The 12,593-nt window shown below is 50.1% G+C and overlaps 7 protein-coding genes across 7 annotated transcripts; 4 read left to right on the forward strand and 3 right to left on the reverse strand.

The window, feature by feature from the left end:
* Positions 1-8: 8 nt before the first annotated feature.
* On the forward strand, positions 9-2,353 carry EI90DRAFT_3075308 (cyclic nucleotide-binding-like protein; the record flags this gene model as incomplete). The annotated part of the gene is made up of 5 exons (XM_039061563.1): positions 9-23; positions 467-540; positions 597-742; positions 802-1,857; positions 1,912-2,353. 5 exons carry the CDS (start codon positions 9-11, stop codon positions 2,100-2,102), a joined length of 1,482 nt encoding a protein of 493 aa, XP_038911537.1. The 3' UTR covers positions 2,103-2,353.
* On the reverse strand, positions 2,005-5,877 carry EI90DRAFT_3075309 (fungal-specific transcription factor domain-containing protein). The gene is made up of 7 exons (XM_039061564.1): positions 5,377-5,877; positions 4,805-5,324; positions 4,490-4,728; positions 4,268-4,427; positions 3,671-4,181; positions 3,077-3,601; positions 2,005-3,012 (listed from the first exon to the last, which is right to left on the reverse strand). Exons 1-7 carry the CDS (start codon positions 5,610-5,612, stop codon positions 2,303-2,305), a joined length of 2,901 nt encoding a protein of 966 aa, XP_038911538.1. The 5' UTR covers positions 5,613-5,877; the 3' UTR covers positions 2,005-2,302.
* Positions 5,878-6,382: 505 nt separating this feature from the next.
* Positions 6,383-7,216, forward strand: EI90DRAFT_2332616 (uncharacterized protein). Its single transcript, XM_039052898.1, has one exon. It carries the CDS (start codon positions 6,494-6,496, stop codon positions 6,944-6,946), a length of 453 nt encoding a protein of 150 aa, XP_038911539.1. The 5' UTR covers positions 6,383-6,493; the 3' UTR covers positions 6,947-7,216.
* Positions 7,217-7,418: 202 nt separating this feature from the next.
* Positions 7,419-8,288, forward strand: EI90DRAFT_2332682 (uncharacterized protein). Its single transcript, XM_039052899.1, has one exon. The coding sequence runs from the start codon at positions 7,613-7,615 to the stop codon at positions 8,135-8,137; it is 525 nt and encodes a 174-aa protein (XP_038911540.1). The 5' UTR covers positions 7,419-7,612; the 3' UTR covers positions 8,138-8,288.
* On the reverse strand, positions 8,051-9,482 carry EI90DRAFT_3075315 (4-hydroxybenzoate polyprenyl transferase). Its single transcript, XM_039061565.1, has 5 exons — positions 9,322-9,482; positions 9,145-9,262; positions 8,998-9,083; positions 8,763-8,896; positions 8,051-8,651 (listed from the first exon to the last, which is right to left on the reverse strand). The coding sequence occupies exons 1-5, from the start codon at positions 9,458-9,460 to the stop codon at positions 8,304-8,306; spliced, it is 825 nt and encodes a 274-aa protein (XP_038911541.1). The 5' UTR covers positions 9,461-9,482; the 3' UTR covers positions 8,051-8,303.
* Positions 9,342-10,100, reverse strand: EI90DRAFT_2332130 (uncharacterized protein). The gene is made up of 2 exons (XM_039052896.1): positions 9,573-10,100; positions 9,342-9,510 (listed from the first exon to the last, which is right to left on the reverse strand). Exons 1-2 carry the CDS (start codon positions 9,937-9,939, stop codon positions 9,506-9,508), a joined length of 372 nt encoding a protein of 123 aa, XP_038911542.1. The 5' UTR covers positions 9,940-10,100; the 3' UTR covers positions 9,342-9,505.
* A 183-nt stretch (positions 10,101-10,283) lies between these two features.
* Positions 10,284-11,152, forward strand: EI90DRAFT_3146850 (uncharacterized protein; the record flags this gene model as incomplete). Its single annotated transcript, XM_039065463.1, has 6 exons — positions 10,284-10,301; positions 10,351-10,560; positions 10,629-10,735; positions 10,801-10,888; positions 10,947-11,074; positions 11,131-11,152. 6 exons carry the CDS (start codon positions 10,284-10,286, stop codon positions 11,150-11,152), a joined length of 573 nt encoding a protein of 190 aa, XP_038911543.1.
* Between the last annotated feature and the right edge of the window lie 1,441 nt (positions 11,153-12,593).

The following is a 12,593-nucleotide window of genomic DNA, read 5'->3' on the forward strand; positions in this document are numbered from 1 at the left end:
ATGTCGACATGAACAGGTATAAGGTCTGGCGCATTCGCAGCACTGGGGCGACGACCGATGGTGCAGGAGAGCGCCTTAACGAAATACGTGAATGTGGGGAAGCTGACAATACATAAAATTCCGTCAAACTTCTTCACCAATTGCTTTAGACTTTCCGTACCGAATGGCGAAGTATGCAGAGATCGAGTTAAGCCCATCCATGTCGCCAGTCTAATGCTATTCCACTTGCTGCTTGACACAATCCCTAGGCAAGGTAAGTAGGTGGTGGCTCAGATCCAAACTTTGCTTCCGGAGGTCCCGCCTTTGTCGAGTGGACGGCAAGTTTCCAGATAACTTAACTTCAAGCACTTTTTGCCCCTTGTTGCTCCTCATAGTGGGACCACGTCTTGCGATAATGTACGTAATGTCCCCAGCAGTCTTGATGCTAGGCTATTTTAATGATAATTTGTCTAGGTCTACCTATGAGTACCTTATTGCAGACTTGACGAGAGACGTGAATCGCGCGCAGCCTCGTGATGCTCTCCAGTTTTGTGCCAATTGGTTTAATGCGCGCCTACAAGAGCAGCGAACGCGGGTGCGGGATATCCTCGAACAAGGCTCCTCCCCCCAACAGTGCAAATCCGTTCTCGTGGACATTCCGCTCCCGGCGGACTGCACCACCAATCAACATCACTCCCTGCCCAACGCCCTCCGGGCGCTGTGCTACCATTTTCCCTTCCATCTAGATCAGTTGGACCCATTGGTATGCAATGTTCAGCCCTTTCAAGGCTTTGTACTCAATTGATTTTGTTATGGCCGCAGATCAATCGCCTCAACGTCCAGAGGCCAAATCACCCCCAACTATTCCTCCATTGCGCGTTGACCCGCCTCGTCGCCCCAGTGCAAGTCCTTTTGGTACTCTAAATGTGCCAGGGAATGCTGCATTACCCCCATCGTCAGGGGAACCCGAACCAAGTCATCGTCAATTTCTCACGATTCAAGAGGAGGATGACGGTACTGGAGTTGTCGAGCATCCAGCCAAGCCATTAAATCCTCTGACCAAGAAAAAATCAAATCTGGGTTTAAGCAATGGTTTTCTAGGCCCTCCTCCATCTGCCCTTGGGCGACGCGTCTCCGTCTCCGCGGAATCCATTTCTCCTTCAACAGGTCCTGAGCGTCCCCCGCCCTTTTTCTTGAAGACTAAGGAACAAATGAAACGCCTTGAGGATGCTATCCGCGATGCCTTTCTGTTTCGCAAACTAGATACCAAGAAACGGAATGCCGTCCTCGGCGCAATGAAAGAAATGCATTTCGGCCCAAACGAACCAGTCATCACCCAGGGTGATGATGGTGACTACTTCTATGTTGTTGACTCGGGCACGCTTGACGTCTATAAGAATGATGGGGACCAAGGATCACAGGGGACAACGTCCCCCGATTGGCATCCTGTTTATGGGAAGAAAGTTTTCCAATATGAGCGTGGGGGAACATTTGGCGAACTAGCGCTCATGTACTATGCGAAACGTGCTGCCACAGTTATCACCACTTCTCCATGCACTTTGTGGGCCCTGGACCGAGTCACATTTCAAACTATCCTTCTTGACATCTCTGCCAGGACACGTCGATCTTACGAGGCGTTCCTGGCCTCTGTCCCATTACTGGAGAGCCTGAACGATGCAGAGCGGGGCAAACTGGCCGATGTACTTCAGTCGCGTGAGTACGGGGATGGAGAGATAGTCGTAAAAGAAGGGGATGTTGGCAACGAATTCTTCATTGTGGAGGAGGGCGAAGCTCTAGCCCTAAAGAATATCAAAAGTCCCAGCGGTGGCATCACTCAAGAGATAGTGAAACGGTACAAACGAGGAGACTACTTTGGTGGTGAGTGCGGACAATATGATCCCACTCTTTCGGCTCATGCCCTCGTTTTCCTAGAGTTGGCGTTGTTACACCGAACACCAAGGGCGGCAACAGTCAAAGCAGCGGTCACAAATAAGCAGGGGCCGTTAAAGGTTGCAGCCCTCGACGCCGATGCCTTCACACGATTACTCGGGCCCCTGCGCGATCTTATGGAGCGAAGTGCTGCCGCCCTTTATTCTAATCCTCTTTCCCACCAACAGCCATAGATTAGAGCAGAGGTCCCAACTCCACCCATAGTACACATGCCTCGTTGTGACAAGTTGTGAATATTCCATTACATATACAACTCAGAAAGAAAGGTGGCACCATCAACCACGGACAACACCTTAGAGGTGGGTACAAAATACTCGTAACGAATGCGGATTAAGGGGGGGTTACTGTGTTTGAAATTGGAAATGCAGTTCTTTCATGACAAACTTTGCCCTTCTATCAAAGTGAATGGCAGTTCCGGGCCCATTTTGAATGGAGATGCACTGAGCTGAGACCATAATGAGTCGTGTGGGTCTCCCTCGTTTACGCCTGATGTACTATCTGGCACGGACGCAAAACTTTGGAGGAAATCGATCCCCGAAAATGGGAGGTCAGAAAGATCAAAGTGTGCGGGAGATGGAGCGTTGTTGGATGCAGAGTCCTCATAAATAGGGAAAGTGAAGGGAAGGTAGGCAGAATCAAGATGCTGTGGTTTAGGGATAGAGGATGGATTGAAAGAATATGACTGAGTTGCAGCCGCTTCTAGTCCATCGGAGCTGCTGTGCTGCGCCGAGTAATCGGCAGGGCCTAGCGTGTCACCGCATAATGCTGCGCCAGAGGAGTGGGGAGTGCTCCATCGCGGTGTGGTGGGAGAGACCGGCGACTGCCCGAAAGAGTACTGCTTTGGTGCGTTTAAATCAGGGGAAATGGTATCAGAGAAGTTTGATGACAGAGTTTGATGGCCGTAACCGAGAGGACTGGGTGTCGAAAGGTGCTGATGTTGAGGCTGGATGGAGGATGCGGGCGATGAAGGTGACAAGCTGTACCCGGCCAAGTGGGTTGCCGCATTGTCATCTGGCTCATTCGCCGCACCCAGTGTGCGCTTTCGAGGCGTCGCAGTGGGCTGGCGTGCTTCGGACCGCAACTCTATCACAGATGAATGCTGGCTCAATTGACAGTTGATAAAGCCAAGGTTAAGGTCATCGCGTACCTAATGATCCCGTTGTGGCTGATTGAGTGTTGAACGAAGCGTTTGGAGCGCCGTTGACTGTTTTAGCTGATGGGGAGTGCGCCATAATGTTCTCGGCTGCGATCGTCAAGCGGTCCCGTTTGGCAGGTGATGACAGGGCAATTGTCTCCCTGACCTTGGAAAGAGTTATGTCGGCCAATTCTTTCAAGATCTCCTTGCACTTTTTAGCACCAGGCCATGAAGCCTCAAGAGACGCGAGGCATTCGATTGCGGTTCCAACTTCATTCATGGCGGTGGTAACAGCTCCTTGATCAGTAGCACGCATCACACAAAGGAGTATGATGATCGCTGAGCTGAACAAGTATTGGCTGAAGAAAGCCAACCAATGTGAAGAGGGAATAACGTCCTTGATGGACTGAGCTAGGAAAATACACGATCGAGAAGCAGTGACCGCTTTTGGAATGGATGAAGACCGAGGCATGGAAGATGCCGCAAGAGACGTTGGGATAAAGTTACGATGGAGAGTGACGGTTACAGCATAGTAGCCTAGGAGAAGGACGAGTTAGCACGAGAGATCCTGCATCGCCGCGCCAATGGACAGTAGAATAAACTGACAAGAACATAAAATTGCCCCCAAGGAAACCTGCTGGGATGTCTGTGGATTTGATTTGAACGGTGTGGGGAGTTTGTCACACCATTCCGTCAACAAACGATCGAGTCGGTCGACAGATGCCTGTAATTCTGCCATCTTCTCTGGATCCAAGTTCTCTTTACACTTATCGATCGCATACACTTGCCGCAAAACTTGTCCCGCAATTTTGAACAAACATGTCAAGGCGTTGAAACCCTTCATGAGCGAAGGGGATTCGGGAAGATTCGGTTGTTTGGCAGCAGCGTCTGCCTCGCTGCTTGGACTGGCAGATGTATTTTGGCCAGCAGTAAAGTACGTCGGTAAAGCCACATCATCGATATCGAGAGGAAGCTCAATATCACAGTCGGAGTCATCGATACCGAGGGGACGACCGAGTGCGACAGCAAGCATCCTGTCGAGACCATAAACACACCACCACACTTTTCTCCGAGTCTCTTTGTCGATAGGAGTGAGGGATAAATGTCGGGGGGAACGCTGATAATGAATTAGCCGCTCAGTCAGATGTTGATGGCCGCTCAAATAGCATTCATAACATGGTGTGAATGCTGATGATAACTCACATGAAGACCAAGGTCCTGAGCGATGCGAACAGCTTGGCCACAAAGCAGCCAACTTTGGGGTAACGAGTTGATGGAGGCTAAATAAGATGACAGAAGAACGAACGCCTGAACGTGTGCCAATTGTGTAGCCGTGTGGCCTGTGTAATATAGGATCATTGCCCTGTGAGAACAGAATAAGGCGATACATTTCGATGGAATGAAAATGAATGGGAAACCCCTAACCGTTCATAATATACGTGTGCCATGCCGGCTTCATGTGCATCTGGTTCTGCATTCTCCAGTCGGGGATCCTCCACATAGCGAGCTGCGCAAGCGAAGACAGAAAAGACGACGGTGGGAAAGCCAGTGTCTGCGGGAGAGAGGATACGGTGATCGTCCATGAGCCTCCGATATTGAGACAGAAAGGCAGTGGAGTCAACGACAGGGAGTGTGTGATGAAAGTGGGTGAAATAAGCGGCCACCTGCCAAACACATTACGAAGAAAAGAGCCATTAGCAAAGAAATTGGTTCACTTGAGTGCGGCAAATGGGAACGCACTAATTTATCGGCAAGATCTCTGGGAGGGAACTCCACCTCTTCCGGACCAGGGAGGGCACGAGGCCTCGCATTTGAATGCACATTCGGGGGGAAATAGAGGTTGTTTGCAGGATGCTTGCCTTCACCTGCAAGGAAACGTGGATGACTAACGTCACCCTGGGGAGTTGAAGACCCTGAGATGGCTGCGGTGGATATGTTCTTGAAGGCATCGACGAGTGTCATGGCGGAGGAGCCTCCAATCCACCGAAGATGGCCGTTGGCGTCGAGAGCGAGTTGGCCGAACTGGTCGGAATCAGATTGGGGTTGCCTGACATTCAGGTCGGTAAGGTATGTTGAACTGTCCTGGAGAGTAGGGTAAGAGGCGGTGTGTGCTGAGGCGGGCGAGGAGGATGCCGGAGTGGGAGCATTGGCCGGAGCAAATCGTCGAGCACTATCGGCAGTGAGGAGCTCGGTGGCACCACCCACTTGAGTGAGAAGACCTTCCATTTGTATGAGACGCGCTTCCAATTCCTGCACATAGCTGCAGAGGGAGGTTAATCGAAAAGATTGGTTATAGTAATGGGAACACTTACTGTCTGCTTGTGGCTGCGCGGTCCTTTGTTTGGATCCAAGTGCAAGTACTATTAGTCTGCGTGCACTGGGAGCACACAGGCTCATGACCATCGCATTTTATTTTCTTTCTTCGGCAAGATTCGCAAGCGCGCCACACCCTCCTTCGTTGGATGGGAAGAGGACGGGAAGTCAAATCGGCGATGTCGACAGGGGAAAGATGAGTTGTCTTCTGCTTCTTTGGCGGATGGTCGGCCATGATGGTGTGTGGGGAAGCTGGGAAGAAGCTAGGAGGGGAACAAGGAGAACTAGGGTGGATGGGTGGATATGGGAAAAGTTAAATGTGGTGGGTGAGTTGCAAGGGTGAGTACGACGGCTGATGTGGTAGCAAAGGAAGAGGAGTGAGAGCTGAGGAGGGGGGGGAGGAGGAGAGGATCTGTTGCTGCATTTATCTATAAAGTGCCTGAAAGAAGAGGGGGGTCCGATTCAAGGGATAACAACACAACAAATCAATTCAGTATTTGACGCTAAGGATTGAATTGATTGAGTAATATCCCAAGTGTAGTTTAATTTAATTGAGATATGGCAAGGAGAATTCATCGCCGCCTACGGAAATACGCAACGTCCGTTACCACGGCTAATTAAAATTGTTATCCCACCCAACTCACTATACGGTCATGGACAACCACCATCCCTCGAATCCCAGCTCGCTTCCACCCAAAGGCTGTCCCCCCACAATCTGGCAAATTTCCACTTGATTGGGAATACGTATTCATTGAGAAATGAACGAGGAAATGACTCTGCTTAATTAGTAACGATTACTGTTTTATCTTTGATTTTTAGTATTATTACTGAATGATCGTGAGTGTGTTTGCTCAACTTCCATATGCATCTTCCTCATCTTGTACACTATCTCATGTGAATACAACTCATTTCATCTCGCACTGGGACAGCTGCAAACCTGGATGCGTCATGTATTTCGTTATATTTTATTTTTATCAAATATCAACCCAATTCCCCATTGTCGTCCTCATGTGCCTACCTACAACACCCTCACAGCATTTCGTAGTGTTTTGCTAACCAGCCGTGAACATCGTATCGCCTCGAGATCAGGTCTCTCTTCCCGATTAGACTTGCCCAATGAGAGCACCTAAATGCATATCTCATCTTGATGGAGAATGTCCGCATGGCGTACTAGTAGCTCTCGTGACAGCGATCCGGGCGCTAGTACACACTATAGAAATGAATCTGGAGAAGTTCTTTGCCTGTCTTGGCCCGACAGCACAAACCTATCAGTATCCATTGACTACGCCGCGACTCAAATCTGTTACGTCTCCATCTAACGATCTCCGCAAGACACTGCATTTTGTAACAGCCCCCCCAGATCTCCACTGCCTTCCCCTTCCCGAGCCTTCTCGGACGACTGACAGCTCTAGCAGCGCGTCTGTCCATCCTCCCTATGTCTCATGCCTGATCACCACTGGTGTTACCTATTTGGGCTGCGGGAGGCGGAGCTCAATTCAAGTCGTCCGTTTACACATGTGCTGCTGGTTCAATGCATCTTTGGTTTATGATCCTGATCCGCATACCTGACGACGGCCGTAGGGCGACCCAATCGCATTTCCCAGACCACTCCAAAGATAGTTCGATGACTGCTCGGGGACCGGGGCCCGGGGCCCTACGGACGCCAGTAACCGGCTTACATCAACGCCCTAGGCGATCATGCTGCAAAGACATCCCCTCAATACATATGCGCCTTGTCCGCTTCGGTTCCTCAGGCTTCGACCGTCACTGATCGGGTTGCTCACTTTCCAATATGATCATTTACTTACTTCACGTTGTAACATCAATCTATCCCAGCATGCAACTTGACCGCGACTGAAATGAAACAGTCCATTTGCCTCTTCTTTTTTCCACCCGCTGTCCACAACCGAACCATTCTCGGGAAGGTACTTTCGAAGCTGCTGAGAAAAGAACATAGCCATGTTTGACCCTTGCACGGCACACAACTCGTGTTCATCTCGACTGTTCCATAACCAAAAATCTCCTCCTTTTGATTTGGAGATCATCTGACTCGACATTCACTTGCACCCAGTTGGCGTCCTTCTCTCCAGACAACTATCATCAAAAACATGTGTAAGCATCTCAATAACACAATACCGAATCAGGAGGGTGTGTTACATAGTCCCATAATGCTTGCATATATTGCATGCACACACATGGCGCCGTCATGTTCCCGCCACAAATGAAGTGGTTGGCATGAAGGCAAAGAACATGCCGATGATTTTGAAAAACTATTCTTTACACCACCAAACCGTTGTATGCATTTGTCCATCGCACAGGAGCGTACCGGTGGTCAAGGTTTCCAGGCCACAGTTTATGATGAGCACCACGTTAACGTCATTTCTCCACGCTCTTTGGACTCAGAGAGGACATCAAAAACTTGGACGAAGATTGCCGTTCTCGTTTGGTTTCGACCCGGTTCTGGCAGTGGTTACGCATCCCCGATCTAGGAAGCTGTGCAAGAGTACTACATTCAAAAAGCGAATATCTCCTCGGGGCTTGGCCCTGCCTCACTCAGCCCTCCGACGATCACGGAACTCACACCTTTGGTTGCTCCCTGACATGCTTCCAAGCCGGAGCTGCGCTCCGGCGGAATCAATGCTGTGCAAGGTTGCAGCCAAACGTATGAGGTCTCCTGCAAAGCCGCAAGTCATCATGACTGGCTTATATCATTGCGGCTGTAGCCGACATCGACGATGCACACATGGGGAGATTTCCTGACACCAAGCTACATACGGCCCAGGGCATCGAACCCTAGTTTGCTGCTACTACCCCTACTAGTGTTGCTACTCTTCATCATTACCAGAGATGCTCCCCCACCCTGTACATAATTGGAACTCATAATGGATATATCGCTATGCTGCATTTGTGACCACACTATCAACTTCTACTCCTTTGCTTGGGGTTCCGCTGTCTTGTCATCTGACCACATATACGCAAGCAAGTAATCTCCCGTGAGAGCCAAGGAGATGAAAACGCCTACGTTCCCACACTTCACAAATCCATTCCAACAACTCCCCCGATCATTGAAATTCGTTCTTTTCAGGATGCGCGCTAGTTGAATTGAACTGGCACCCACACCCAAGTAGAAAGGAATCCCGTGTCCGTTTATATATCCCGCGCACGAAATCAAGCCCAGAGAAGTGGCGGAAAAGGCTCCAAGGATAGGCAAAGTATTTTCGGAGAAGAGAAGAGCAGTAGATCCAATCCCCGCCTTGACGTCGTCTGTTTTGTCCTGCAAGAGTGCACCCCCAGTTATTCATTAGGAACCAGTAAGAAGGAAGGCCGAAGAATAGAGCGGGAATGAAATGGAGCCTGGGAGCGTCTTGGAACAAAATCCACCAACCTGGTGTGCGTAAATTGTGTCGTAGACAAGTGTCCAGCAAATACTCCCCGCATAAAGCGGAAGACACACACCCCAATCAACGACACCCGCAACCGCCGACCACCCAAGAAGCGCGCCCCAATTGAAGGCCATTCCTGTGCATCGTAGAAGCGAGTGAGGTGAAGCGTTAATAATCAAGGATAAAGAAAAGTTAGATTGAATTTCAAGCCATCACAGCAAACAGGGCCGACTCCACCTAGAACAACTTGCGGCCAATATGTTATTCGCTTCATCAGCGGATAAATCACTACCAACGAAAGGGACGATGCTCCCAAGGCAATGCTGAAAAAGAATGTAATGTAAAACACGAATTTTTAACAATCGACCTTTGATAGGCGCGTACCTGTACCAATTCAACTGCAATAAGACACCTAATCCCATCGTGAGCTGTCCTCCTAAAAACCACAATGCCTGCACGCGAGTAATGTCTCCATTGGCAATTGGCCGGGTCTTCGTCCTGTCTGATATGCAGCATTGTATTCAAAACGTAATGAACCCCGCAAGCCAAACGATACCCTACCCACAGCCCGATCCAAATCACGATCCCACATATCGTTAATCGTACAGCCAGCACTCCTCATAATTAAGGAACCAGTCCCAAACAAGGCAATGTATGTCAAGGGGACCGTGGGCGGAGACAGATGCGCGTATGACGCCATCAGGATAGACCACACTGTAACGTTCATTTTTCGGTGAACATTTCATCACACTAAACATACGAAAAATTGGGGTGCAGGGTGTCTGGACACAAAGAGAATACTGGATGCCTACCGCATGGATAGAAAAGGAGCAAAGTCCCTATCGGTTTGTCCATTCGTGCGAGCAGTGCGTACCGTTGCACATTGGATGGCAGGCGTGACACCCAGGATTGCGGCGATGGCACAATAGATTTCTTCCCAGCGACGGGGTACGTTCGCGCGTAGCTGCAATGTATGCCTCTTGTTTGATATGCGCCAATGGCTCTCCGTGAACACCCGTCGCTCATTGGCGACAGTGCCGCGCCCATCCTGAAGGCAGCCCAATAAGGGAGTCGTCGCGAGATGTTCGACGCGTATACGCAAACAGGGGGAGGGGAAATACCAACACCGCCAAGCATCCTAGAGGTAAGGCTGATCAGACCAGGAGCCGACACCATCATCTTCGAGTTTGTCGGATCTTGAGGCGCTAAAAAAATTGAATTGGACTCGGACGGAAGCGTGACCTCAGTTGCCCCGTTGTCAGCGCCACCGACCAGAAGGAGAACTTGGGGCGAAAAGTCACAGAAAATGAGCACTTCTCAGAATGATGATGCGGACGAAAGGGCAAGTCATTCACCTCGCACCATGTGAAGGAAGGAACAACCGTAACTGATCTCCAGACACCGCCTCCAACTTTTTTGGTTTCGAACCCTTTTCTGGCGTCTCTTATCGCGTGTTTGAACTGCGATTGTTGGCACCACGCTCGTCTCGCGCATGCCATTCCCTAAATAAGGAACTCGAGGCGATGAGGCAGAGGGTCAAAGTACGTAAAAGTCTGATGCTCAGGAAGTTTTCTAACCCAGGGTGCCCAGGAAATGGAGGAAGAAGCGCAAAAACTAAGGCAGTTCACGACTGAATCTGAGGCACAGTCCGCGGTTCGCGTAGATCCAACGCCCGCTGGAGCATCAAATACCACACAAATTACCACATCCCTGTTGGCTGGCGCTGAAGCACCGAATGAAGATTCAACAATGGAGGAGGACCCTGCCATTGTTGATGCCCGCAGTGTATATGTGGGGAATGTGGGTCAGATCTGTATCGATTCAAGGTCTTGCCAAGTTAACCGCTTTATGTAATGGCACTTGCACAGGTCGACTACGGAGCCACGCCCGAAGAGATTCAAGCGCATTTCCAAAGCTGTGGTAGCATCAATAGAATCACCATTCTTTGCGACAAGTTCACAGGGCACCCAAAAGGGTATGTCCCGTTTTTGTGTGTATCAGGCTTATCTTTAACCGCTGTCTGTGTCACGTATGTATTAGATTTGCATACGTGGAATTTGCTGATCCCACTTACGTGCTAGCTGCACTGGTCTTGAATGACTCCACATTCCGCGGGCGACAAATCAAAGTATGTGCCTATGATTTTTTTTGTTTATTTCAACTCACTTTGAGGGGCTCGCGTCAAGGTCACCGAAAAAAGAACCAACTTGCCTGCGTTTATGTTGCGAGGACGGGGCCGAGGGAGGGGTACGTATAGAGGTGGTCGTGGGTACAATGCGCCTGGATACTCTCCGTACTATCGGGGACGAGGAAGGTGAGTCTTCTACGATTTCCTAACATATCGAACAGCATGCTCATTGATTGCCGCAGGGGGCGTGGACGGGGTTACTGATTTCCAGTGCAAAGCATCATACGTAATTTATGCTCCCTTCACGGTACGTAAACAGCGGGTGTACAACTTGGGTCTTTTTCTGACGTATTCTTCCAGTTCTGTCCGTCATCTCGAATGGCTGGCTTTTCATCTGACTAATTCTCCAAGTCGAGATGCCCTCAATCACTTCTGATTTCCTTCCGCCACACTGCCTCTCCCGTCTAGCAGTAATCTTACAATTGTGCTCGTCTCGATGAAGATGGCCCGAAAAGGAAACCTCATTACGTCGCCTGTAGATTCTAATAACGAGCTTCCTATTTTTCCAGCAATGACAATTGCAGACCCACCGTTTCGGCCGTGTCCCAAGGCAGCCCACTGGTGATCCGTGTGAGCCGCTCCCCGTTGATCCTGGGCACAGCTTACTCATTCGAAGAGATGGCTGGAGCAGATAGAGTAGCGAAGTTTTAATGCTGGTGATCATGAATTGTCTGCTGAGGAGCGTTGTGATGCGCACGATTTTCACGAATAGGGTCGCGCGCCTATCAATGTTCTAATGCCCTCCCAATACACTGCAATGACGTGACAGTCCGGTAGGAAGCAGGGCAATGGCGCATTCTTCGTTACTATGTGAATCCAACACCGGTAATATCCTGGATAGGTCTGCACAGGCCGTTTTGAACGGAACAACCGTACCCGACGCTGTCTACCACTACGGCACCGGCGCCATTATTAGCAGATGAGTGTTCTGAAGTCCCTTTACTGAAGGGGCCGAAGTGCGTCAGGAAGGTGGAACGATGCTGCCTAGCCATGATAGAGAACGCATGATACCTAGTTGATTCTACCGCTGAACATTGAATTACCTGAGTCAAGGAATTCAAGTATGGTGGCATAGTTAGTTGATATCTACCTCGACCTGAGTGCACAATAATTGCGGAGCCGTCAAACTTTAGGCATGTGGGACACAGGGCCCCGTCGGTGGGTCCTCCGTGCTCAGTGGCATCCGGACGTTGCACCTATAGCCAGGGACCGGCCGCACTACACTCGAGCGCCTCCACGTCGCAGATCGTAGTGAATGAAACAGGGCCTAGAACATATCTACGTTCTCGATTCGGGAGAAACCGTCAGGACGCGATTGGGCTACTCCCAGCGGCAGATAGTAGATATGCGAGATAGTAGGCATAACGACTCAAGAAACTGCGTGCCGTAATGGCGGTTCTTTGCTGCCAAAAGTTGGATCTACGCCCGATAGACAATTGCTGAGGATTTCACGAAATACCCTCCAGTGAGGACATGAAGCCACAATGGAAGTCATGAGGCTGTCCTGGCAGATGTAGCGTAGGTGGGGCATACTAATGTGAGCAACCACAATAGCAGTGGGGAACGCCACTTGAGCACTGGACCTTATTTCGCAATAAACCAGGCACTACTGAAGATCGGGCAAGCTGCGGGGCAGGTAAACATT

Source organism: Cantharellus anzutake (assembly GCF_015039405.1).
Source record: "Cantharellus anzutake strain C23 chromosome Unknown EI90scaffold_61, whole genome shotgun sequence".
Taxonomy (NCBI): Eukaryota; Fungi; Basidiomycota; class Agaricomycetes; order Cantharellales; family Hydnaceae; genus Cantharellus; species Cantharellus anzutake.

What these genes read in the sequence shown, in the direction of transcription:
- EI90DRAFT_3075309 (XM_039061564.1), bottom strand. Translation starts at nt 5,612, where the DNA reads ATGGCCGACCATCCGCCAAAGAAGCAGAAGACAACTCATCTTTCCCCT. An exon ending in CGCGCAGCCACAAGCAGACA is followed by an intron (nt 5,325 to 5,376) that starts GTAAGTGTTCCC and finishes CTCCCTCTGCAG; the next exon opens with CTATGTGCAGGAATTGGAAG. An exon ending in GAGATCTTGCCGATAAATTA is followed by an intron (nt 4,729 to 4,804) that starts GTGCGTTCCCAT and finishes TGTGTTTGGCAG; the next exon opens with GTGGCCGCTTATTTCACCCA.
- EI90DRAFT_2332616 (XM_039052898.1), top strand. Translation starts at nt 6,494, where the DNA reads ATGAGAGCACCTAAATGCATATCTCATCTTGATGGAGAATGTCCGCAT.
- EI90DRAFT_2332682 (XM_039052899.1), top strand. Translation starts at nt 7,613, where the DNA reads ATGAAGGCAAAGAACATGCCGATGATTTTGAAAAACTATTCTTTACAC.
- EI90DRAFT_3075315 (XM_039061565.1), bottom strand. Translation starts at nt 9,460, where the DNA reads ATGGCGTCATACGCGCATCTGTCTCCGCCCACGGTCCCCTTGACATAC. An exon ending in TGATTTGGATCGGGCTGTGG is followed by an intron (nt 9,263 to 9,321) that starts GTAGGGTATCGT and finishes GCTGCATATCAG; the next exon opens with ACAGGACGAAGACCCGGCCA. An exon ending in TTGGCCGCAAGTTGTTCTAG is followed by an intron (nt 8,897 to 8,997) that starts GTGGAGTCGGCC and finishes TACGATGCACAG; the next exon opens with GAATGGCCTTCAATTGGGGC.
- EI90DRAFT_2332130 (XM_039052896.1), bottom strand. Translation starts at nt 9,939, where the DNA reads ATGATGGTGTCGGCTCCTGGTCTGATCAGCCTTACCTCTAGGATGCTT.